The 26,763-nt window shown below is 36.9% G+C and overlaps 1 protein-coding gene across 11 annotated transcripts in view; it reads right to left on the minus strand.

The window, feature by feature from the left end:
* Positions 1 to 26,763, minus strand: part of ANKS1B (ankyrin repeat and sterile alpha motif domain containing 1B) — a 441,168-nt gene that overhangs the window by 160,311 nt on the left and 254,094 nt on the right. For all 11 annotated transcript variants that reach the window (XM_057425330.1, XM_057425361.1, XM_057425317.1 and 8 more), the window contains 2 exons: positions 23,019 to 23,117; positions 13,331 to 13,483 (listed from right to left, as the gene is read on the minus strand). In XM_057425330.1, the coding sequence (XP_057281313.1) occupies positions 13,331 to 13,483; positions 23,019 to 23,117 (252 nt within the window). The remainder of the gene's footprint in view (positions 1 to 13,330; positions 13,484 to 23,018; positions 23,118 to 26,763) is intronic.

Below are 26,763 nucleotides of genomic sequence, written 5' to 3' on the forward strand. Positions count from 1 at the left end.
TAATTTTGAATATTTGAAACTCTTTCTGTATCTGTGTAGTCCTTTGTTTACATTTGAGGTAGACATAAAGTAAGGATTTTAAGTTAATCTGTGTCTGGTTTATATGATACTTATATGCTCTGTGTATGCTACTATTTCTAGTCTTTCTTGCTAAGCCTATTAGCATCTGATATAGTTGTTTTCCACTCTTGACATCTCATCCTTGTGTATAACTCCCTCATTTACTACTAACTCTCCTCCATTCTCAGTTTCTTTTTCCCCATGCCTCAGTTCTAGTGAACTTCCAAAGCCAACCACTCCATATGCTTAGAGGCAAATTAAACTTATGTCATTTCTTTTTCTCTCACATTAAGCCACATCTTACACTTCTGCTTCCAAGGGGGCCACAAATTAACTAAAAAAAATGTTCACAGATCAGAGCAGATAACCCAAGATAATGAGTTTTCCTGGTGGATGTCAGGTACTAGTGCTACTGTATACTTTGCTATTAAAAGCAGGTAAGAATAATAATTTGTGCTTGCAAGTTGTTGCTCAGCTTCAACAGAAGCAGCAGCATAGATCTATCACTATCTTTTAATAACGTAAATTTACGAACTATACCAGTGTTTTGCCGGCTATAGCTTTGATGCTTACCTATCGCTTATATAAATCTTATATAAATTTAACTCATAAGACAGAAACCACAAACTACCTTGTGTTTGGTTATGTTCATGGAAAGCACACTAGAAACATATTGTGTGTGGGAACACAAATGTTTAAAATACTTAGCTCTGCATAATTCTTGTTCTTTTGCCTTATGTGTGCACTTGAGTGCATATGCATTTCTTTATGGCTTACTGGAGGGGTATTTTAAAGGAAGGCATTATGACTGTGTTTTCCATCTTCAAGTAAATGATACATATGGGAGATGGGGTTGATGAGAAAACCTTTGTGATGATAGAAACTGCTAGATCATCATTAGTAGCTCATCTACAACTACCTGTTATTATTATTGAATTTGTTCCTTGAAATGATAGCATGGAGTCCAGACCCTGAGAAAATCAGGGCGGTCAGGAGCTTGGGCTGACTCATCCAGAATTATAAAAATTGCTATTTGGAAAACTGTTGTATGTCCTTTCCTGATGAGTGTTTTTACATAACCAGACTCTCACTCTGACAAAAGTATTAAGGTCCAACTATATCTTTTTCACAGTAGCTTCTGTAATTAGTGCATCTAAACCATGTGCTTAATTCATTGATGAAAAACACAGATAAAACACTGCAATAGATTTTAAAACCGTTTTGAACTCAACAGAACTAGAAAGAGCTCTCATTTTCTGTTAGCAGAGTAACAGATTTGCAACAGCTATATAGTAATTCATTATCAGAATACCATTTTGAATATCATTGCACTTAAAAGCATGCTTAACTGCATTTCCTCAATTTTTTTTTCAAATGATGGTGGTGAATTAAAATCCATACAATCATAGAATCATGGAATAGTTAGGATTGGAAAGGACCTTAAGAACACCAAGTTGCAACCTCCCTGCCATGGGCAGGGACACCCCACACTAAACCATATCAACCAAGGCTCTGTCCAAGCTTGCCTTTAACACTGCCAGTGATGGAGCACTCACAGCTTCCCTGGGCAACTCATTCCAGTGCCTCACCACCCTTACAGTAAAGAACTTACTCCTTATATCCAGTCTAAACTTCCCCTGTTTAAGTTTTAACCCGTTACCCCTTGTCCTGTCACTACAGTCCCTAATGAAGTGTCCATCCTCAGCATCCCTCTAGGCCCCCTTCAGATACTGGAAGACTGCTATGAGGTCTCCATGCAGCCTGCTCTTCTCCAGGCTGAACAGCCCCAACTTCCTCAGCCTGTCTTCATACAGGAGGTGCTCCAGTCCTCTGATCATCCTCGTATGCTACTTTTGGGTGAATACTGCAGTTTTAAGATCTCTACATGATATGAAGAACATTCTTTAAAATAAGTGATGAATAAGAAAAAGTACAAACTGAGATAGGAACATTAATCAGAAGTTAAATGTAACCTTGCAATGACTTGATCATTATGAAAAGGGTCACAAAAAAACCTGTCAGTAAATATTTTATTTTCAGGGTGTAAAAACTGAGGCTGTCAAAAAATCCAGTTTTCTACAGATGTAGGAAATCCTGCTTTTCGTAACTGGAGATAATGGTATGTAAATTTGAAATAACACAGACAATATAAAAGGTTTCTTGGCACCACCAGCTATTAGAATTTGGAATTGTCCTTTATGGAAGGTGACTGAAACCTTATTCCTTTGAAAGTTAAAACAATGAAGGACAAAATCCTTGAAGATGACTTTAAGGAATCAAACCCTGTTGTCTGTAGGCTGCAACAGAACCTTTTATAGCTAAGTGAATACTTCTCTTCCCCCCATCTTTATTGTGTTGAAAAATCCTGACCTTACTTCTATTAATAATCTTGGTATAACACTTTTCAATCTTATTTGAAGGCCATGACTGTGTCTGTATGATACAAACGCAGTGGATTGTCCAAGCCAGCTCTGAACAATGTAAAAAGGCAGAATCAAGCAGAAGACCAGGGATAATGCTGCTGTCCTATTTCTGGCACATTAATCACTCTGACAGGTCTATATGGCACAGCACAGCATTTCCTTTTACACCTGAGTATGTTAACAAAACCTGCTGTACAGGGAAAATGTTTCTAAAATGTTGGTGATCTTCAACTTCCTTACAGCTGTAAGGTCTGCCATTCAGTCCTCTTTACCTTTCATCATTAATGCCAGTCATGAACAGAAGACAAATGATGCTAGGCAAGATCTGATACTCTCGAGAATTTTTATTGTAAATATCAACTCCTCACAATATCCTACAAAGCAATGAAGAAGCAGAAAAGAAAGATTAAAAAATATTTCAAAGAGGAATCATTTCTCCTTTGCACACTGCTGAACAGTGGAGTTACAAACCCCACAGTATTCTTTTAAAAGCATCAAAATAGTACCGCAGTCCTTGAAAATATTATGTAATGAATTCTGCAGATTTATTTCTTTGCAAAGAGGGGATACTTGCTCATGATTCTTATCACTGTGAATTTCTATAAAGTAAAGGCAGAAATATTGCATTACAACATCAATATCACTGTGTTCTTGTTTGCTTTTATCTACCACTACAAGTATTTTCTACTCACCTTCAGTAAAAACAATCTGCTTTAAAATGCTTTAAACTAGAACTATGAGAGGTAGATTTTGGGGGCAGCAAATTCAAACATTTAGGACAAGCAATTCTGGCAGAACTATCACAAATATTGTCTAGAACAGAAAAAATAAATACTCATAAGGAAATTACTTTAGAGGAACTGCCTTTTACGACAATTTACAATTATTGTAACGAAGGATGCTATCCTAAGGCTGCATGTTTGGGAGGACAAATTCAAAATAGGATGTGTCTAAAATTTCTAAATTAGTATTAGCTTAAAGGATCTGAAAAAGGACATTATTTCAAAATAGAAATCCAATTTTCTTCCTGAAACAACACTGAAAAGGTTAAGGCTGTAAAACATAACCCTATCCAAGGGTTTTCTAAGCTGCTAAAGGCAGAACAAGTTGTTGCCTAGGACAACAAAATATTTAGTGATGATTTATTTTATCTGTTTTTGTAGAGAACTTGTGGGCTGGGAGGAGAGTTTGTTTTCTAGCTTTTAAAAATGGAATAAAGAAGTCTTGGGTTGGGTTGCTTCTGCTGTATTCCTGGGAAAGGAGGACACATTCTGAAACTTGAAATATAAACCTTCTTATAGAGTACTAAGATTTTAGACAGAAAATCAGTTGATAAGGCAATTTATTTGTTGTCTGAATGGAGGGAGATTTTGTTAGGATTCTTCAGAGACGGTACCCTCTCTGGCACTAGGCAGAGTAGGTTACTTTGTAATGCACGATAATTTTTTTATTAAATCAATCATTTGTGCTACCTAGTGTGCTACAGGACAAGAAAATGATCCTGCAGGTGGAACATAATAGGTACTAAAATTGCTCAGCTTTGATTATTACTGCTAAAAATTGATGCCAATCATTACCTAATTATAATTTATTTTGAAGAGAGCGTGGAAGAGAGGAAGAAAAAAGAGAACAAAAGGGGGGGGAAAAGCTCTAATTTTAAGAATTCCAATATAAGAACAAAGATTTACCTCAGAAAAGAGTTAAAATGTGATAGATAAAAAAATTATACTATTTTGATATGACTAAAATCCTTACATTTGAAAATAAATGCAGGAACTGGAAAACATTTAAAAAAATCTGTAAATATCAATGGCTAGATTCACTGATCAAATATGGTGATTTTACTGTTACTTTTCAATCAGAAAACAATATTTATATATTTATATATATTTATATATTTATATATAAGGAAATATAAATACAGAATTAGGGAAAGGATTTCAAAGTACCTATATAATGCCTTCTACTTAAATACCTCTAGTGCAAAATGACACCAGATGAATTACGAAAGAATCATTACACTACCAAAAAAATAAATGCTGTGAAAATGTTCACAGTGCAAATGCTTTCTCTTTCTTTCTTTACCGTGTTGTATTGTAAACTGAATAAAGCACTGCATTAGAACTAAAAGAAATGCTTTTCCTCCCACTTCTCCTGAGCCCGAGCACTGACATGATCCAAGGTGGTAGTGGGAAGAGGTAAACAGTGCATGGTTTGAAAAAATTGGCAGGTTTATTTCATCTCCGGATCTTTTGCAAGTACGAAGAAACAGGATAATGTGTTTCAAAATGTTTTGCATTACCATGAGGAATAGATAGAAGTTTTCACATCAAAGGCTATGAGTTCACTGCCTATGCAAAATGTTACATGCAGAAACTGTACATAAGAATTAAACATGCCATGAAGTTACAATACTAGCACATAGATTTGTTGATAAAGAGCTTCCATCTAGATTTCTAGAAACAGCCACTGCAATACTATAACATAACAGTTTCTAAATGATCAGTAACATCCACAGGCATTTAGGAAATAATTGATGGAGCTGCTACTAGTATTTAAAGCAGACAAAATCTGACTGCAGGAAGAATCATTTTCAAATGTAAGACCCAGCTGAACAAATTTACTATATGATTGTGATTGGCAAATATTTCATTCTTGCTAAAGAAACAAAGATGTGCATTATTAAAACCCTTTTGAAACCTCTGTGGGTGCCCTGGATTGATCAAATCTACACACCTATTTTGTATGGACGAAAAAAATACTATTTACATATCTCATAAAATTTTTTGTACGTTAAATGAATGCACCAATCCAAGTTCAAAGAGAGAAATTTATACAGTTATAATTTATACAGTTATCCTCTGGATTTACACCTCTAGCAGCTAACACATTAATGTAATCTCATTTGCAGCATTGTTCTACTAATGCCGCAGCAACTGAGCAAATCCATATACATGTCTTACCTCATGAAGAAAGAATGCATCACAATGACAGCTATTCAGTTCCAGACCTATCTTCAGAGTATCTGATTTGAAATATATGCAACTATCCTGTTGTCAAAAAAATGCTTAATATTTGGTCCTATTATTGATACTAATTAGGACAGTTTTACAAAGAGAAGAGCCAAAGAATTTGAATGGATATTGAAAGTTTCCCTGACATTAGTAGCTATGTAACATTAAAACCACCACAAATGTAGCAGAAAATATTTTATTAAATATCTTAATGCATCTTATACGTAGTCTACTACTTTATTAATGAGTGAGAAGACCCAAAGTTCAGTCTGCCTGGCAAAGAATTTTAAAGATTCCCATAAAATTTTTAAAGGCTAGAAATACCTGTTCCTCAGTATAACTGGCCCGTTTGTTTTTTCAGGATGTCAGAGACATTCTCAAGCATTTTATGCTACTAGAAACACAAGGCATCTGATTTTACACCAGTACATCAACATGGCTGTCTCTACAGAAGCAGCATTTGCATTTGAACTGTGGTACTCCATCATTTAGCTTGCTGGAGAATTCTTTACTTTCAACTGTATGCATTTATATATAAACACATACACATATATGTGTCTGTGCATAGCTCTTTTAAAATTATTGGTTCACATAAATTAAAGTATTTTCTTAGGCAAATACACCAGCAATATGCTCCTGAATGTTTGGGAAGAGTAAGCAACTAAAAAGTCATACAGAGAATTTTCTAAACTCAGCAATCACAGAAGTTATTTTTAATAACAAAATACCTAATAACTTGAGATCCCACAGCCTACTGCTAAGGCAGATTCATGGTTTTGAAAACTCTTCCTATTATCAAAATTGTTGGAGCCAGTTAGAAAGCAACTATAGGAAGAGCTACGAGCATCTTTATCAGCAGTGTCTCTGGAAGATCAGAAAGGACTTTGGCTCCAAGCACTCGTGATTCTTTTCAGTTATCTGAAATCTACCACAGGGCTCCAAGGTTGAGAGAAAAAGGAACAGGATTCATAAACTGCCCTTGCAATGTCTGAGAATATATTATTGAGATGTAATGTTTCATTCCTCTTCAAAAACTGCCTCTGCAGAGTGGCATGTGTGGGAAATGAAGCAATAACAAGAGAACAGCACAGAGTAACTTATCAAACAGAGTCTGAAGAACAGTCCTCCTAAGAAAAAGGCACCTTTTTTATGCTATAGAGCATGGGAAATTAAGCTGTCAAGTGAGCACTGTACAAAAATCTATCTATTTGGTGTATATTACCCAGCCAAGCTGTGGAGTCTGATTTGCTGGAGGAGACAGGCAGGCTGCTAAGCAAGACACTAGCCTGGTCAAAGAACCTGAATGCAGTATGTGGTCCATTTTTAAGTTCTTTAAGCAGAGACTATAAATTGTACTGACATTTTAGGTGCACTTATTGGCAAAGGCCTCATGAAAGCTTTGAGAACTGAGTTCAGTACAGTGGTTTCTATTACTTTGAGCTATAGACTCAAGCTAAATACATATAAAGTAATTCTCACTTTGGAAACAGAAAGGTATAGCTGGCACTCTGCCTATTTGAGGTGTACAGAAAAGGACTAGAAAGATACAGAACAAGGATTTCTGGAAGTATGGAATAACTAAATGGACTAAGGTTATTTAGTCTGCGTAGGAGAAATTATAGAAGCATGTAAAACAAACTACAGCATAGGAAAGATGAATAGAGGAGGAATTTAAGGATGAACTGGCTGTTTTTTTAGCAATGATGTGCAAATTTTCCCTTAAAAACTTCTTGTTATCTGAGGGATGGATATCGTTAGATATTGATGCCAATTGTTGAAGAGTGTCACAAAAAAATCATGGAAGTACTGTCTTCTAAGCCTTACTCAGGTGAATCAGTAGGATTTTAATAATGCATACGAGTAGTGGACGCATGGATATATATATAACCCGAAGAGTTAAAGTGACTGCATGTAAAGTCACCTCTTACTTCAGAAGTCTATTCGGTATTCTTTTAAACAGTCAAAAATAATAGAAAGTTGATGATCTCTTGTTTGTCTGGATTTCCAGTCTTTTGATGAAACCACTCTTAAAAAACTTCTAATAAAAAAAAAAACAGAAAAACCCAACACAACAAACCAGTCATGGCATTAACCTCTAAGAGGTTATTTCATGGATAAATAACTGATTAAACCAAGAAACAGTAGCACAAAAATCAGTTTTCAGAATGGAAGAAGGTTCTTAGTGAATTACTGCAGAAATCTGTGACATTGCTGTACAATGTATTTACAAATTCCATAGGAAAGAAGACTAGCAGTAAGATCATGAAACTTGATGATGATAATAACTCATTCAAGATAAAAAAGACAAGAACCAGTCGGGAAGAACTAGCCCAATTCCAGAAGTCTATGAACTGAAAATTATTAATGATGAAGAAGGTGGCTGTGCAGATAATTCATAATATGCTTGTCCTATTCATGTAGCCTTCCCTGGTCATTTGTTTATGGCCATTTTTATAGACAGCGCATTAGTTTAGGTAGAGCCTCTGATCTGTTTCAATATGGTCATTTTCATGCTTTTTCATTCCTACAGTACAAAACTCAGTGGGCTGCAGTGAAATGATCATGTAGCAACTTTAGGTAATACTAAAGAATCACGTTTTTACACAGTACAAAATAAAATTAAATTTTGGAATTTGTTGCTGATGTTGTGGAGAGTCCAAGGTATTTAGCTAACGGAGGGCAGTCCATTGGTAGCTATTTCCTCTCTCTCGTATATTTGGTCTGATCCTCAACAGTAATCATTATACCCTAATGTAAAAGAGGAATGCAGTTTGTGAGAGAGGATCATCAATAACACTTCCCCAAAAGCTCAAAATCTGGACAGGAATTGAGTTTAAGAAAACATTTGGAAAACATTAATTTTACAGAAGACAAAGACTGAATCATCCATGTGAAAGACAGATGTATGAAAATAGAAGCTCATAGTGCAGGATAAACTAATTGAGAAGAAATGTAAACCAGGTCACTTACATGTAACCCTCCTCCCAGAAGTTCGGCTAGCTGTGATTCAAGGCCTACTTTCACTACAGCACAGTTCTGCAACCGTTCTGTTTTCTCCTGAGAAAATTGCTAGGGAGTGAGAAGGAGCTCTGAGGGAGTGCACAGGCTGAAGCATGCAAGGTAAAGTTGCAGACATAATAAGATTGTTAGGACAGGGGAAACTTGCACCTCAAGGGTTCAAGTATAACACCACTCACATGAAAAGGTATAAAATCCTGAGGTAAAAAAGGATAATCAGGAGACAGCAACTCAGCAACATGATAGATAAGCCTGTTCCAGGGAGCAACAGAGGCCAGCCCTCCCCTACCTGAGTGATGATTACTTGCCTATTAGACTTAGTGACTCATTTGGTGGGGCTGATTTAATGCCTAGTTCGTTAGTCCTAAAATGCATTGTGTGTGTTAGACGATAAATAACTTGCTTTGTGCTTTTAAGCTGTTTATATCTTGCCTGAAGAATCTCTTTGGTAAAAGTTCCCTGAAGAGAGTGACTCCCTGAGGGGGAGGGTTACGTAAGTAATCCAGAATAACAGACAAGAATAATATGATTAGTCATGTTGAAGAGCATTTATACTGTAAAGCACAGGTGCACTGTTTAGATGGGTTAGGGGATTTCAGAACATAGCGGGCTTTTTTCAGCAGATGAAAAGTTCAGAAAAGATTCACGTAGCTACAGCATCAAATAAATTCTAACTGAATCTGGGTACAGAACCTGATCTCTGTAATGAGCCAAGAAACCTGGGAGAAAAACACAGAAGTGTTGGGAAAGGCACTGCGGGGAGAAGGCATTCTGAATACTTCCAATCCCATGATGAGGAAATTAGAACAATGCTTCCCAGGAAGCACATACCTGAGAAAATAATGAAGCAATTGGATCTGGGAAAACTCTTGATCTAAATGACAAGTAAATTAGTGAAACAGATTCTAAATTTCAAAGTCTGGCTTGTTGAAAAAGAACAGAATGCTGGAGGGAGCTCACAAAAACCACAAATGAATAACTTTTAAAATTATTCTTCTGATTTAAATGTTTTAAGTGTTTGCTGCTTGATTGTGCTTGAAGAACCACACACACTACATATGTATTATATAAAAGCCTGAAAGAAACCAGCACTTGAGTTAGAGCAGACATTAACTTGCAATAAATTGCAGGAAGCTGCATATTAGAGTTGTGTCTTAACGCCAGTGAGGAAACTGGAGGACTAGAGAAGGTGAGCAAAAATGGCCTTTACCACTGGTGTCTCAGACTTTGTACCTCTCTCATATACTTGGCATTCTCCTCTCAGATTTTTTTTTTTAAATGTGCTTGCCTGGATGGTAAATTCCAAGGATGATAAGACAATGTTGGAAATAGAGCAAGAACTGTTATTTTTAGGAAGATAACAAGATTCAAAGCTCTGATCATTCCAGCATCCTATGGGAATAAGGGGTAACTCACAAAGGTTAACTTTAATCACAGAATCATAGAATCATTTAGGTTGAAAAAAACCTTAAGATCATCAAGTCCAACCGTAAAACTAATGCTGCCAAGGCCACCACTAAACAAAGCTCTAAATGTCATGACTACATGTCTTACATACCTCCAGGGATGGTGGCTCAACCACTTCTCTGGGTAGCTTGTTCCAATGCTTGACAACCTTTTTTGGTGAGGAAACTTTTCCTAATATCCAATCTAAAGCTCCCCTGGCGCAACTTGAGTCTGTTTCCACTTACCCTACCACTTGTTCCTTGGGAGAAGAGACTACCACTTTCCTCACTACAACCTTCTTTCAAGTAGTTGTAGAGAGTGATAAGATATCCCCTGAGCTTCCCTCTAAGCTAAACAACCCCAGTTCCTTCCTCCTCATAGGACTTGGTCTCTGAACCCTTTACCTGCTTTGTTGCCGTTTTTTGGACTCCAGCATCTCAGCGTCTTTCTTGTAGTGAGGGGCTGGAACTGAGCACAGTACTTGAGGTATAGCCTCACCAGTACTGAGTACAGGGAGGTGATCACTGCCCTGGTCCTGCTGGCCATGCTATGTCTGATACAAGCTAGGATACTCTTGGTCTTCTTGGCTACCTGGGCACAAACTGGCTGATATTCAGCTGCCTGTTGAGTGGCACTTCCAGGTCTGTTTTTTTTTGCCAGGCATCTTTCCAGCCACTCTTCCCCAAGCCTGTAGCATTGCATGGGGTTGCAATATTCAAAACTCTAGGAACTAAAACTTAATGAACTTCATTCACAGACAAGTGAATTCATGATCACAAGAAGTGTAGAAAAAAAGTAATAAACACTTTTTATTCTCTTTTTAAGATGTAAAGAAGGGCTTGTGAAAAATTAAATGTCCCATTCTCTCCTCTGTTCTTTCAACTATGCTAGTTTACCTAACAGATGATATTATCTCCATGTTCAAATCTGTTTCTACACCTCCAGAACCCATGGAGGACTTCCCAATAGCTTCCCAAGTATGAACTAAGGGATTCATAACACCAAAGAAAAAATGGGGTTTATGTCAAATTCAGGAGCTGCAACTGTTTAAAGTGATGGCTAAAATTAAGAAATTATTGTATCTGTAGTCCTCGATACATTTTTATCACTTATGTAGCATAAGTGCTGATGAAGTTTCTTGCTCCATCTACAGCTTGAGCACCAAAAGCCACCAAACCAATGGTACTCAGTTATTTTCAGGATGTTGACTCTCTTTTTTCTCTAATTTTTCAAGTGCCTGGATTCTAACCTATCATATCAGGAATCCTATTCCAGAGCTAGTGGCTTTGACCTTTATACAATCCTTTATGAAAATCTTTATGTTATAAGCTCTTGTTTGCCATTGCCTGAATGGGAAGTGAGACCTTTGAATTCAATTTCAGACAGCAGGCCTGCTGGTCAGAGATAAGTATCTTGTTCTGCCAGACTGCACAATGCTCCAAACCAATTTCTTGTCTATTTCTGAAAGATTCCCCTCAATTGAAACAGAAAATTAGCAGTAACAACAGATTTTCTTAGTGAACACCCTATCATTACAGTTAGCTACTACTGATTGGTGGGAATCAAATATATACTGACTGGACTAAACCTGAATTTTTGAGAATGTAGAGCTGTTTTATTTACTATGCTCCTGAACAACACAATTTAATATCATATCAGGTGGGAGAAATATTTATCTCTGTCGGTATCTGCATCTATACAAATACTTAAACAACAGTTTAACAGCTGTTTCTTGCAGCCCATAGCAAAAGGGAGTGTTTGCCCAAGAATGACAGGCCCTCAAACAGAACATGATGTTAACCTTTAAAATTAGAGGGATATATACTGGTCTGGTTTATAATAATTTTACAGGAGTGTATTCATATTAACTTCAGGGCAGGTACTTCCTTTTTCATCATTTTAAGCAAGTTTGGAATCAAACCGCAAGCCTTTAATGAGGTTTTAATGATCCACTTGGGGGAGCTAAAGGGTAATTTGTTTCCAAACTGATTATGGCAAAATGTTTGGAATGCAAAATTAAGAGCAGAGTCATCCACTTCCTTGAACTCAGTGCTGGCTGTTAATCTATATTATCTTCTGGAACAAAGGGTCCCCAGTTCTTATTAAAATTAAAGCCACATATACAAAAAAGAATCATAGTTATAAACAGCTTAGCAGCAAACACCCATAATAGCATCAATCATACCCTGGCTTCATTTATACACCTACAACATACATTGAATGCAACAGCCATAACATGTTAGAAAGTTTGGTCCGTACTCTTACGCTACATTTTTGTGCTAGTTAACATTAACTGTAATGTGATAGCAAGAAAAAAATTCTAACATGCAATGGTTTTGTCTTTCAGTTAATCAAATACCTCTTTTTTTCAATTTTTTTTTTTATTCCTTTTCTTTAGATGCTGGTCTTGGGCTGTATCTGCTTGTGGCTCATGCACCAGTTACTATGTTGAAACATGGCTTCACAGCTGCTTGGCCTTATTCTTGATTGCCTATGGTTATTGGTAGTTCTTTGACTGTTCTGAGTTAGGCACTAATTAGAGGCAGAGATGCAGTATCTTCTATATTGGAAGGAAGAGCACAGTCTTTTGTATTTGAAGAGCCACTAAAATATGATCTTGGGTTTTTTTTTTTTCCATGCTGAGATTGTGCTAAAGTTCAGATAAACTGACAATACAGTTGATTTCAAAAGCCACAGTGAATTCAAAGCTATAATCACATCTTTTATAAAAGGAATAAAACTCAGTTTCAGTCACATAACTTACATGAAAATTTCATTGGCAAAGCTGTACTGTCAATGTCTCCACTGTATAAGCTTCATCTCATTTCAATTACTCTGCAGTGCAGTCCAAATTAAAGTTCATGGTTGCCCATCTGTGGGTATCTAATTTAACTGACTCATGTAAATAAAGTTTCAAGCAAAAGTGATAATTAAATAAATTATTTTTTCCTTTAGCATAACTTATTTGCTATGTTTAAGGTTTCCTTATTTTATGTTTAATTTAGCCAGAGCATGTGGAAAAATTAAACTCTAAGCATCTTTACAGGAAGCACTGTTGCTAGGCACTCTAAAAGCAAAGGCTTATGCTTGGTAGCTATAAACTACCAAAATATATTTTTAAATGTCATTCAGCATCCTGAAGGCAGACACAACCATGCTGACTGAATACCATGCGAAAGACAATGGTAAAGCAAATGGAAGCAGCGGGTACAGTCAACTCAGGTATAGGAACGAAAGCTATAATCATTAACAGTACTTGATGGCAGTATTTGTAGTGCAATTTGCTTTAGTGCTTTCTCTTTGATAAGTAAGAAAAGCATTATAATGTATTTAGGAGGAACTATTACTGCTATAAGTTGACCAACTTACGTTAATTAATTCAATATCCCAGATTTTTTTCACAAGGTCCATCGATGTATAGCCATTAATTAGAAAGGATTTGGTATAGTCACCCAGTTCAATGGAATCCAGCCATTCTGCTACAGAGGCGGGGTTGTAGCCATCATGACCAATCTGCTTCATCTGAAAACCAAGAATGAGGAAGAATTACTGATGATATTCATTAAACATCTTTCAGAACAGCAGTTTATGTCTATTAGTTTCCTCACAGAGTTACCTTATTCTTGGATCAGCATTTTTTTAATGATTAGTACAGTGTGAAACAATTTTGTGAGCAAAAGCACTAAAAAACCTTAGTTTTTACTGTATCTTTAACTTATAGTGGCTTGCCTTTTAAATCAGACTATACCAAGACTGGAGCTGGAGTTCAGTTCTTAGTGGATATCATAGAATACACAAGTGAGAGAAGGCAAAAAGGTGAAAGAGAAATTATTAATATCCTGACTTCATAAAAATGTCAGATTTGCACCTAAGATTTCATAAGAAATAATTCTGAGGAATGGGTCTTTTGGTATCACACTGCAAATGAAACATTCTGCTTTGGTTATATTATTGTTAACTTACCTCTCCTACTAGGTTATCGAATATTTTATAATGGTTGAAGACACGCTGTATTTTTCCACCCTCAGGGGAGGTTTAAAAAAAGACTTTCCTCTACCTGGTCAATTTTTCATGGAACTTCTGGGAATTTAACATATTTTAGATAGCTCTCTCTGTCTGTAAAGTTGCCTGAGACTGGACAATCAAACCAAGTATTACTGGAATGGAACTGAGAGAATGACACACACAGAAGCACACCACATGCATTTATATAGCAACACAGTCACAGGAAGCATAATCACATAAATCTTGTTTTCATAACAAAGAAATACCACTGCCTCTTATTTTTCTGAAGATTGTTGAGCTACTAGGAAGCAAAAAGCTGCATTTCTTCTTTCACAATTGCCTCTCAGTGACACAAGTCAAGATTTCAAGCTAGCCATTAAAGATAAAAACATATAAAGCCTCTACCTGTGCAGCTTGTTATGCCATATTTTTAATGAATTTTAAAAGAATTTGCCATAGTGTCAGAGGTAGAACAAAGTAGAAAGAAAATGAGCAATAGCCTCAATTTTCTACAGTATTATATGCATATCATCTTTCTATAGAAGTGTAACTATTGCTAACATGATGATACACTGAAATGGTAAACTGCTAAGAAGCTTTAGAGGTTTAGAAACCTTGTGTTTTGCATAGGTTCTCCTGGCTATGCAAGGGTGACACTGCATGGTGAAAGACAGTATCCCATTTCTGCCTGCTTATGTACATTCCTACTTTCTAAGAAAAAAGGGAAGTGTGACAGAAACATAATGCTTTGAGCTTAAGTTTGAAGTGAGTGACGAAGTAATTTAACAAGGAGAGAATTCTGATCTTAATATCTTGCCTGAACCAACTTATTTCCCACAGTTTATTTGAAATACAATTTGAATTCAAAGCAGAGAAAAAAATTTAATATCTGCATCTGAAAGCCACGGTAGTGTTCATCAATCTATCTGTTTAAATGCAGAAAGCCAGCATGTCATGATCTTGATCTTAGTTTCCTGTAGTATCAGAGAAGAGTGATGCAGGCAGACTGCATCACGGATATGACAGTTTACTCTTTGGTCTTTGTTACAGATGTTGGATATAAAATATTAATAGAAATATTTAAATGATGTAGTGAAATCGTTATCTTAAATCGTAAAAGAGAGACAAGAAATCACATAAATTAACAATTGGTATCAGCCTTTCAGGTCACTTCTTTAACATGGGAGTCATTAGAAATTCAGAGTTCAGTTTTGCTGTTGAACTTGACATTTTGGAATTTAGTTTCATCCTAATTTATAATTAAATTCTTAGATGTCAAAAGCATGGCAAATTCTTCTTTTACTGTCATTCAGACTTCAAATCTTAGACCGACGATCTAGCAGACTGCAAAAACATTGGAGGATCCCAGGAACTCTGGCTCCTGGGGAGCTTATTTCAAGATTTGAAAAAAAGGTATTCTTAAAAAACTGACACTTGAGGAAGAAAAATCTAATACAAGAGAAGACATAAAGATGTACAGGGAACACGTGACTTTTGACACATATAAGGTATTTTTGTTTCCTTTCTGTAACAAAGAAAAGTGAAGCACCTTTGAAACAATTTTCAACATAACCAGATGGGGCATGTTATGCATATTAAATCTTTTTTTTAATTACTATTTGATCTGCATGTTTAATAAATACTGATTTTAACAAGTTGGGGGTTTTCTGGTTTTGGTGGGTTTTTTTTTTGACCTGCTGGTTGAGAACCCTCATGCAGTCTGGTCCATAATGCTGGTAACCCATCAGCCTCTATGAAAACCAAACAGCCTGGGAAGTTTCTTGAATTCTCAATTCCCACTGGTGATCAAAAGGGTTGTTAAAATAGATATCACTCTACTACGGTGTGTTGCAAAAGGCTGCAGGCAAGCAAACACAGGTGAACAATCCAATAAGCAAGAGGCTGAGAACAACTGAAATGTATGTGACAATTTCATTCTCTGGATTTGGTGTCAATAGACAAAATTGTCACTGGGTCACTCAAAAGCCTACATGAAAATACACTGGGAAGCAGCAGGCTCTGCAAACATTTTCTTTCTTCCTGTCCAGGGATTTGGCTGCCTGTGTTCAAGGCCACACAGGGGATAGTGCCACTGCATAGCCTTGGATCAGACCCAGGTGAGAAAAAGCAGTGAGAAGCCTGGTTGGAGCCAGCCCACCTTCTCCAGGAGCAGCATCTGAGCTCTGGTCCACATCCCTGACATTCACCCAAGCTATGCCATAGGTACATCTGTGCCCTGCCATACACCTTGCTGATCCTCACCCTCCTGAATCGACCTTGTCCCATCCTCATCCCTACGGATTTGCCCTGGGACGTGGCTGTTCATGGTCACTACTACCATCCCTGCCCCTCTGCCAGTGCTCCCTGTCTGCTCACTGTCCCCTCTCTGCTCCCAGCGCACCTGCCCTGGCAGGACAGGCCCCTACTGCTGCTCCTACTGCAGAAAGTAAACCTCAGAACTAGAATATTTGCTAGCCGTTTCCGCACAAAAGCAGTATTTTGTTTTGTCATGAACCAAGAACCACTTTCTTATCTAAAACAGATTTTCTAATATGTGTCTAATACATGAATATCAATAAACTTTCAGTATCTGTCCTCTTGTATGGAAAGTTCTGTTCTGTCAATAACAACAACCAGCTTATTAACTGTCACTCATAGCTGGCTGAATGTTTGCCTTTCAAATATTTATTGACAGATCAGTTATCTAGATGTGACAGTATCATTAATAGCATCTGCCTTTCTTATAAAATGTTATGTAGCTTTAAAAAAAAACCACTTGGAAATATCTGCCTGGAAGCGCTGCCCCCTTTCTTTATTAGAGCTCTAGTTTAGCTGCATCTCATCCCAGTCCTAATTAACAGGTCATGGCTCTTGGACTGTTTATATTTTTTTTCTATACTACACCATGATCTTAGAGTCCTTTCACAGGTCATGTACACCCTGTATACCTCCTTGCTGATACCATGTGCTGACTGATTTCTGTTTCTGAAAGAAGAAACTCCTCCTATCTACTGACTGTATTTCCATGTATTCTATTTCAGTCATTTCACACCAGCTACAACACATGCACCCCTGGTGTCAAACATCTAAGCAGTTATGTGCATACTGCTTGACTCAGAGGAATATAAAACCTTTAAGGTTCAAGCCATGAAAGCCTTTCAAATATTAACTGCTCATAAAATGGGGCAGTATTGTTCTTCTGCAGACAGTGCTACTTGCTCATCCAGTTGTTAAAGAACAGCATCAGTGTTAGCTGTTTCACTGCAGATGATTTTAGCGTGCAGACTAGGGAAAAGGCTAGAAATAAAGCCCATAGGATTTAGAGTGAAAAGAAAATATTTAAGAAAATATTATATAAACAAAGCATGGAAGAAGACACAAACCATAGATTTCTTTCCTAGGTCATACTGATCTACCACTGGTATTGCTTCCTTGAAATTAATAGAAAGCAGAAGTCAAAAAGAGCTGTTTCTCATAATAAAATAGTGATGTCAAGTAGCATCCTAGTGGGTTGAGAAATCCTTTACAAGAGACTGGGTGTACATCGGACTTTTTACAGGTGCATCACTGCTATATCTATACAGTATTTATCATTAGGATAGAAGGTACCTGAGGTTTCGTCTCTGAAGGGTAGCCAAACAAAAAGAACTTCAGAGTAATCACATATGCACTTTTGGGAACTTTTATGAAACTATCAACTACAAATCTCAGTAATTCTAGCTGATTGCAATGGAGGAAGCATGAGCTCTTTTTTCTCCTGTTTTTATGAGATATCTAGCATGCATTACGTACTTTACAATCAGTTAACAACTCATGTTGTTGGAATTGTTGTTGACCCCTCTGGAGGGGTGAAAGTAAAGGCTTGCAAGAGTGATTTTTCTAAAGACCAAAGGCTGTGGATGGCACAGGGCTACGACATAGAGCTGGGCCTGTGCAGAAATTGAGCCTGCAGTCAGGAGCAGAGAGACACCTCTCACTGGGGATGGGGACAACTCCCTAAGGACCTGAGAAGACTGCATTTGCAGCTGTTGAGAAAGGCACTGAGTGAAAACAGGGACCTGCTTGCAAAGATCCAGTGTGTGAGGAAAAGCTGTACATAAACATTTGGTTTTCTATTCTGTCTACCTTGACATATGTTTAAAAAAATAACTATTCAAGACTGTGTTCTATTAATGTTTGACTTTTCTTTTGGCTAACAGCCAGCCTTCCATCTTCCCGTGGAACTTACTATAAAAAGGGTACAGGCATGTTCATTTCACAGTGCTGCCTAATTCAGGATCCTGCCCCAATGGCAAATTCAGACAGGTCCACATACAGAAGACTGAAAAGACCTCCTAGCTCTTCATCAGACACGAAGTCTGGGACAAGGGAAGATCAGTCTCATTTAGCGCTACTGAGGATGATGTACACAACAGTTTAGGACCTTGCTGTTGCATATTAATCTTAAGAGGACCTAAATCTGGAATTTGTGGAACAGGAGAAATCTATGGCCTTTGATCTTATGAGTTTCTATGAGTATAATTTCCAAGAGCAGTCCTGTGGATATTTATTGGTACTTTAGTGCATAGAGCTGGAGCTCTTCCTATTTCTGGCTGGGAAAGAAACTCTCAGAGGCATTATAAGAGGAAAAACATCAGAGTAGAAAGCACTTTCTTTGAATCATGTTTTTCATCTTCTCTTCCAGAAGACCAGAAGCAAGGAGTCATGGCCAGAAAGGGTCATAAATGTTATGACACTACTTGCAGCATCTCCTAGTTTGGACACTGTCTTTAGGAATGGAAATTGTAATGATCTACTTTTTAGCTGTGCTAAATGGAAGAGAATTAATGGCCAGGATTAAATCAGTTTGCTAAACTCTGGGATGTCAAAGCCAATAGCAATATAGCAGTTCAAACATATGATGTGGTCTTTTTCTGTTACATACACAGCATAGTTAATGTGCACATGCACAGTAGTTCTTTTTTCCTAAATGACAGACTTACTATGCTTGCACGAAAGAATGTTACATATGAGTAATAGATGCAGCATTTTTTTTTCGAAGCATAGCTTTACTGCTCATTAAAAATCCACTGCACAGGCTGGAAGGGCTTACTCTCACTTGTTTGGACAGGCGAGGGTCGAAACGGTAGGTGACAAGGTGCATGAGTAGGTGCAGATCCAACCTTGCATGCGGGTGGACCAGCGCATGGGTAGCTCAAAATCGCTCAGATGACAGTCCTGGTTGGACACTCCCTGATTGCCTAAGCACCCTTTTTTCAATTTGCGTATCCCACTTGCCCTTGGTCATCATGCTTGTAGTAAGCAAGGTTAAAGCCCTTCCCAAATCTTCGCTCGTGAAGCCAAGCCATCAACTACTCACAGAGAGCATGTGCTCATAGCCTTTGATATCGTACTTCTTGTCTGGTTCTGCAAGGCACCCAGGAAAGAGGCTGGCTGCCTGCTACAAGATTTCCAAACTTGCTTTGTGCTGAGACCATTCTGTACAGGAAGGAATAAGCTGCATACTTTAAGAATAACTCTGTAGCCAGGAGAAAGCTGCTTTCAGCTAACATCTTTCTTCCATCTGTCAAACGAGAGAATGTGTTCCCATTACACACTGGGAGAAGGAGCCATACACTGAGCATCCCACACAAAAACAATCCTTTTTCTTATCTGAGTTCTCAGATAAGCTAGGATAATTATTTTCAAAAACAGTTTTAGCTTTTGAGGAACCCATTGAGAAGTTGCTTGCACATAGGTTTGGGATGCTGAAATAACCTGAGAATTCTCTTTAGTTTCCCATGACTGCTACTATTTGCTTAGTCAAATAAGCATATCCTGCAAGCGGTTTATTTCCCAGTTTTATTTTTCTCAAATCCTGTACTTGCAGCTTCAGTATCTACTTGGACATGGTCTCTACCTAAAATCTTCTACCTCTAAAATCATCCTCCAAATATTTATAGATTTCATTCTTTTTAAAAGAAGAAATATTAAATGCGGTATCAAACTCCACTATGAAATTTGCTCTAAGACTGATGTCAGGTATAAAATATTTCCATTTCAAGAATTAACTCGACAAATCAGAGTTCTACTGGAGTGTCATAACCTTATCTAATAATAATAAGCCATAAAGTGCTCTAGTTATTATTAATGTGAAACTTGAATAACTTATATTAGTGTGAGAGGAAACTTTGGGCTACTAGCTCTAATCCAACAAAAATAAAAGGTATTTTGAAAATCAGAAATCTAACTGAAAGATTTCAACTCTACCTGTTACAACCATACCAAATACAGAATGAGCAGGGAAAAATATTTTGAGAAATCTGGGTAATCATACCTTTTTATACTGGTTAAACACTACAATAACTAAGTCATCTATATTTGAAGAGTTATGTGGGTTTTTCTTTTTCTCATTTAAAACCACTTTAAGCTCTAGAAGGTGGTTCCTAAACAGGCTACTGGTGTTTGAAGTATAGAAATTCATCACTAGGAAGCCAGCAATTATGATTAATAAGACAGTCTTTCTTTTCAGCCACTAAATGCCTGTTGCATTTTCAGACTGCAGAGATGAATATTGATGAGAATAACAAAAAGAGCTCTAAAAAAGGAGTATTTTAAAACCTTGACAATAGATTTTTTGCTTGATTTTTACCCTCTAAACTTATTCAATACTGCCTGCGTATATGGCTTTAAGTAAGTCCTGTTTCAGATGGTTTTTAAAGCACTTAACTTCTACCTCAAAATTTGAGTTAGAAAGTATCACAAGACATGAAACATTAATAGTAAATCTAAAAATATCATCATCAGCAATGTCATTAAGTACTAAAACACAAGGAGTCATCAAGATTTAAATTAAATGAGAAACAGAAAAGAGGTACACGTTCAAAACAAACAAACTAAAAGAATTTTTTATCTAATGAGATTCAAATTAGTGAAGCTTCAATTATGGCTTGAGATCTTAAAATATTTAGATGGCATGCACTATTTTGAATGCATGATGACAGAGATGAACTTATCAACAAACAAACAGATATACTGAAATATATCAAAGTTCCTTGCAGAATGTGATTTTTTTTAGAACCTTTAGCATGCTGTTAATGAATGCAGCAAGGATGGATTACATCAGATAAAACTTAGCATGATCCCAGTTTTGGGGCCCCATGGCTATTCTGACAGCTGTGCCTTCGAAAGAACTCAGTTTTGAATTGGAAATTATATTTTTACTATCTAAGCTCTCTTGTATTGCTGAGTCACTTAAGTGAAGAAATGTGATGCACAGCTTCAGTGTTTGACTGTGTTTTGGTGTAACATTCTTGCATCAAAGACACTAAAAACATGGTCCTTAAGGACTGTTTTTTTTTAGCTCAACAGGGAAGCTGTTAAAATCTACCTCTCCCATCATTCAGTCCATGCTTCAAGACATTCTGTCAATTATCTTTGGTTCAAAAGATGTTAATTCTTCCAAGTAACTGCATAACCATCTTGTTCTCGGTTTCCAGAATATCTTTAGATCTTGACTCTGTCCTCCTTTCTCACATTAAGCATATTTTAAAAAGACCTCAGTTTGGAGTTTTATGACAGAATCTGGTCTCAGCACTATAATACTTTCCAAAAGCAGACAGCATTAACTATGTCTTCATAAACATGGGTTACTTAGTGCAGAGAGCACTAAAATTATCATATACTAACAATCGACTCATTAATTTTGAAAACTTTCAACAAGAATACAAGAAAGCTGATCTCTGTAAGAAGTGTGAAAAACAGAAAAAATATATAATCAGCTAAGAGCAGGGATTAAGATTACAAAAATTTGTTTGAATGATAGCATTGCTGAAAAAATAATAGTTAAATCTTAAATATCTATTTTAAGTAATCAAATGCTACTTTTCTACACCTTGGTATTTGTATCATTTAATTCACTTGTCTAACGCTATATGTGGAATACTATTTCCTTTAATAATCTTTGATGTTTCAGTGAACAGGCTCATGTTGTAGTATACATGGCTTGACTAATACATCCAGATACAGAAACTGTTCCCAACTTCTAATTTTTCCCATACAAAAGAAGCTCTTGTTCTCTTTTACAAGTGATTCATCCAGTAAGCCCCGATGCATCAAAAAGCCTCTTCCAGCAATGTCAAACTCTTGTCTAGACTAAAAAGTCCTTTAATAACTCCTCATTCTCTGCTAGTACTAAATTGCAAGCGGACTGATCTTTATTTACCTCAATTATTCTACATATGCTGCTCCCAGAACACTCCATGCACTTTACACTAGGTTTTATTCCAGTCCTAGTATTTTGTACCAAGTATCTGCATCACATATGGAAGACTTCTGACCCTTACTGGGGTCTACTTCTAATTCATCCTCCTCATACAGATTTCTAAAATCGAATAGTAAGTTACCATGCTAGTGCACTCTCTCTCTTGTTTAGAATGGTAGTAGAAGCCTCCACTAATATATTTTGGCATACAAAATATAAGAGCAATCCCTTTCTATCACAGATTTTAAAATCTATAGTTTAAATCAGCTAGCACAAAAAATAATTGGTAAAATGACTGCATGTCATTCTGTCCACAGCCAAGAAGCAAAATTCATGTACACAGCAGCAAATCAAATATGAAGCCCGCAGGAAGTCTCCACAGCTTACATGAAAGGCAGATATTAGGAAAATAAGGTTTCATACATGGCTTTAAAGTATACTTAAGGGGCAAAGTACTTCCAGGCCAACTGTTATGTAAAGATAAACAATCTGGAAATCATTGACAGCCTTATTTGCACATACGTAATGACAGTCTATAAACAGACTGAAAAGCTAAAAATAAATAAAATAAATTCTAAATAGCCATCACTTCAGATTACAGATTTTACTCTCCTTTGCTTTGTTTGCCAATTACACCTATACAAAGTGGGTCTAATGCAAAGACATTACTTTATGCCACATTTGCATATGCAAAATCATGTCTACAAAAGCAGTAGAGCATTATCTTTATCTCTGTTTGAAAAAGTGTTTAAAATAATGTGAAAGCTGTAGGTGTGAGATTCCTCACTTGGATAATAACAGAAACTATACCTTTGGGAGAAGCTGGATTGCTTGGAGTATTCTCTGTCTGTGCCCAGAGTTAAGGATTCCTATTTCCAAGAGATCCTGGTCCTCCATTACGTTGCTTCCCTAAAAATGGGGGAAAAAAATTAAAAAAGGTGGAATACAAGTGGAAAAACAACAGATGTCTTCAGTAGCCTGAAACAAGCCCTTCTGTTGCATTTGAGAAAGAGCACTTTGCTTAACTTACAGTATCTGACAAGAATCATAAATTACTGATGACTGCATTCATTTTCACAATGACAAAAATATGGTGGAAGGTGCCTGAACTCATGGACAATTACTCGACTGCTGGCAGCACTGCAGTGGAGAAATTGTAGCTTTCACTCAAGCCATATACCAGACACGAATCTTCTTTTGACTGGAACCAAGGATATGACTACAGAAATGTTCAGAAACTCTTTATTTTTCAATTCCCCTCCTTTCTCATCCAGCTATACATGGTGGTCATTTTTCTCCAGACTGGAAAATAATTAACACAGAATAAAATGAGCAGAGTGGATAAGGATAAAATTATTTAGTTCCTTGTTAGAAAAATAGTGAAGAGAGTGGTATCAACACACCCCATACAGTCCCTGTTCCCCTAAATTTCACTGTCCTAGTGCAATCCTAACTTTACCTACCACTGTTCTTATCACCCTGCTTGAGGGCAGATCAAATAATTCCTAACATGCAAACAGCTGAAATAGTTTATCTGTTCAAAGAATACATAAAATAATTGCCCCAAATGTCCATAAAACAAGCCTCCACAACTCAAGCCTTTATTCTTAGGAGTTGCTAGCACTAGGGAGAGGACCTATAGCTACACAAACAGGATAATATCATACATTCAAAGAATGTGACACCACCTACATAGTAAGTTGAGCATTTGAAGGTTAAGGTATTTGATTAGCTGGCAGTGACTATTTGGAATCACAGGAGGCAAAATGGTAGCTCGAAAAAGAGAATTGCAACCAGGGATCAAATCAAGATTGTTCAAAGTAGACTGGCAATCTTGTATTCCTTTTTTTAGACTGCCTCAGTTCAGACTAAACTTCAGCTTTTAAAAACATTTATTTTATTTTTAAAAGCTTCTAACTATTGCAGTTGCAAACAAAACCTGCAAAAAAAGAGATGACCTGTCTTGAACTCTTACCCCTGTTGGAGTCTTATGACACTAATTTGCTAGAAACAAGAATTACTATTTGTACTCATTTAACATCATGAAACAGGATTTATGTGAGCAAACCCATAAAAACTGCATCTCTACCTTTCCATTAGGCTTGCTGCTTCTGACACAGTAGGACTCTTAAGCAGCAGCAAAAATGAAAAGCTAATAGATGCATAATAGAACATGCTTAAATACTTTGCTGAATCAGGGTTTAATAATGGATATGAATTCTTTCTGAATATCAAATCTTGTGTCCCACAGCTACAAAGCTTTATTTCAAAAAGCACACTAGAATACGCAATACTTCACCCTGTTCAGCTGCTAAATCTTCACCCTTTTCAGATGGACTGAGTAGTTTACAGATGTACTCTTGAGGACTCTCAAGTGCTACTCTGCAGAGTATCCTGCAAAATCCAGGGGATGTCTTTTTAAGGCAATCATGGAAACTTTGCAAAGCTATTACATTTAAAATTATATTTCACAGTAAGTGGTATGATTTAAGACTCAAGTCTGCAAATCGTATCCTGAAAAACTTTGTGTGCAGCATTCAGTACAGGAGCAGACAGAGACCTGCTCTAAAGGGAGAAACTCTGCAATCATGCAGATTTAAGTAGATCACATGGTGACAGAGTGCATGCAGCACAGGCTGTGCAAACAGTGATAGTGATGAGGTGGGGTTAACACCCCCTTCATTTCCCTGGTAAACACATACCAAATATAATTTCCCCTTTCTTCCTTTCTCCTTCAGGAGAAACCTCAAGGAGGCTCTAAACTCATGGGAAGAACTGGGAAGAAAACTTCCATTTTGGGCTGGATTGTCCAGCTGCTGGAAATAGCTAGCATAAATGGCTTTAAGAAAACTGAGGCAACTGAGGATCCAGTCCAAAACAAAGCCTGTGCATTTTCATTCATTTTAATAAATGCAGATATTTTGTTTACAGCTATTGCTTTCACTTCATTTCACTGTTTTTCATATTTCACCTGTCATTGCTCTATGATGTTTACGTACAATCATGGAGTACTCATCACAGAGCTACTACACACTGTTTACTGTGTGTCAGTAACCTCGGCATCCAGCTTCAAATCCTGCAATGTTTAAAACCTAATCCAACTAATACTTAGGCACAGGACAAATCCCATCTATTCACACATAGATGCTGCATAGCAGAGAAAGCATTATTTTATTAATTCATTATTATTATTTTTCCTTATGTGTTAGTTTGTACCTTTTGTTTCTTTGCAGCTGGTATTCTATGTATTTTCTTAAAGCATGTCAGCACTACAAAATCAAATATTTAAAACTTTAAAAAGCCTGGAATTCATGTGGCCTCCTTGTCCTCAGTCTAAAAAGGCAACAACCTGATCTTTCAACGTGCTCAGGTTCTGGAGCTTCTGTTCTGTATGACCATTAGTGTCTACAGTAGCAGACACTCAACTCTCCTGTAGTATAAGACTTTACTGTTTCCTGCCATGGAGCCAAACCAGATTTTCATCTTTGCACAATAGGAAACCAGGAAACTTTACATATTCAGAATTATCCACTGTTGCTTAACATAGAGGACTAAACTGACAGCAGTAGAAAGGTGCTGTCTGCTTTGCAGACATACCTGTGAAGAGTAAAAACCAGTCCCCCAGATTTCTATTTCCCTGGTGTCTACTCCCATTCTCTCCTTAATCCCAGAGCTTTTTTTTTTTTTTTTTTTTTTTTTGCCTGATTACTCTTGCACTCCTGCAGTCTCCTTACATAGTCTCCTATGTTAACAGTGAGGAAAACCTAACTTCCTTCTGCAGCAGATGAAAGACGAGAGGAGAGGAGAAATTCTCTCCCTGCTCTTAGCTGCCATGCACACATTTATTATAAACTGGTCCTAGTTTAACCTTTATTAACTTTACAGAGATGACATGGTAAGTGGAATTAAAATGAATATGAATGCAAGAGTGTCTTTTCACACCATTTTAGCCTTAAAAATAGCTGAGCTACATTAGCTGAAACATTCACCAAAAACAAATTATTCTGGTAGACACCTAGAGAATCTGAGTCCAAAAATTTAACTTTGATATGTTTATATATAAAACAGGCTCTTATAACAGGGAATATAGGATAGCAATCTCTACCAGGGTTATTATGCTTTTATTATGTAATAAAAAATATAAGCAGCTTTGTGATATTGCAGTTTCTTAAGTCTATAGGAAATTTTTGAAGGAAAACATTTCAGAATTAAAGCAATACAAATATATCAAAAGTTCTTACACTAGGACAGATTCAGATCTCATTACCTTCAGCTTACACTGTTGAAATTCCTGTCCTGTTAATGCATAACATTTAGTCTTATGAATTGGAAGGATCTTGATTCAAAAGTTCCAGTTATGAAAAAAGTACAGCTGACTGCCCACCCCCGTCCCCCTCCCCCCCCCAGGATCTGCACAGCTCTCAGGAATACCATCTTTTTCCCTGTAAGCACATAGAGGAAGCCAATCTTCTGAGTAAGAAGGCAGTGGTTTCACAGAACAGTTGGGCTCAAGAAGGAAGGAAAAACGACTCTGCATATGGGAGACTGATGGCAT

The sequence above is a fragment of the Pezoporus wallicus genome, unplaced genomic scaffold (assembly GCF_028554395.1).
Source record: "Pezoporus wallicus isolate ANWC-B61680 ecotype Strahan unplaced genomic scaffold, APGP_CSIRO_Pwel_v1 scaffold_3294, whole genome shotgun sequence".
Classification (NCBI taxonomy): Eukaryota; Metazoa; Chordata; class Aves; order Psittaciformes; family Psittacidae; genus Pezoporus; species Pezoporus wallicus.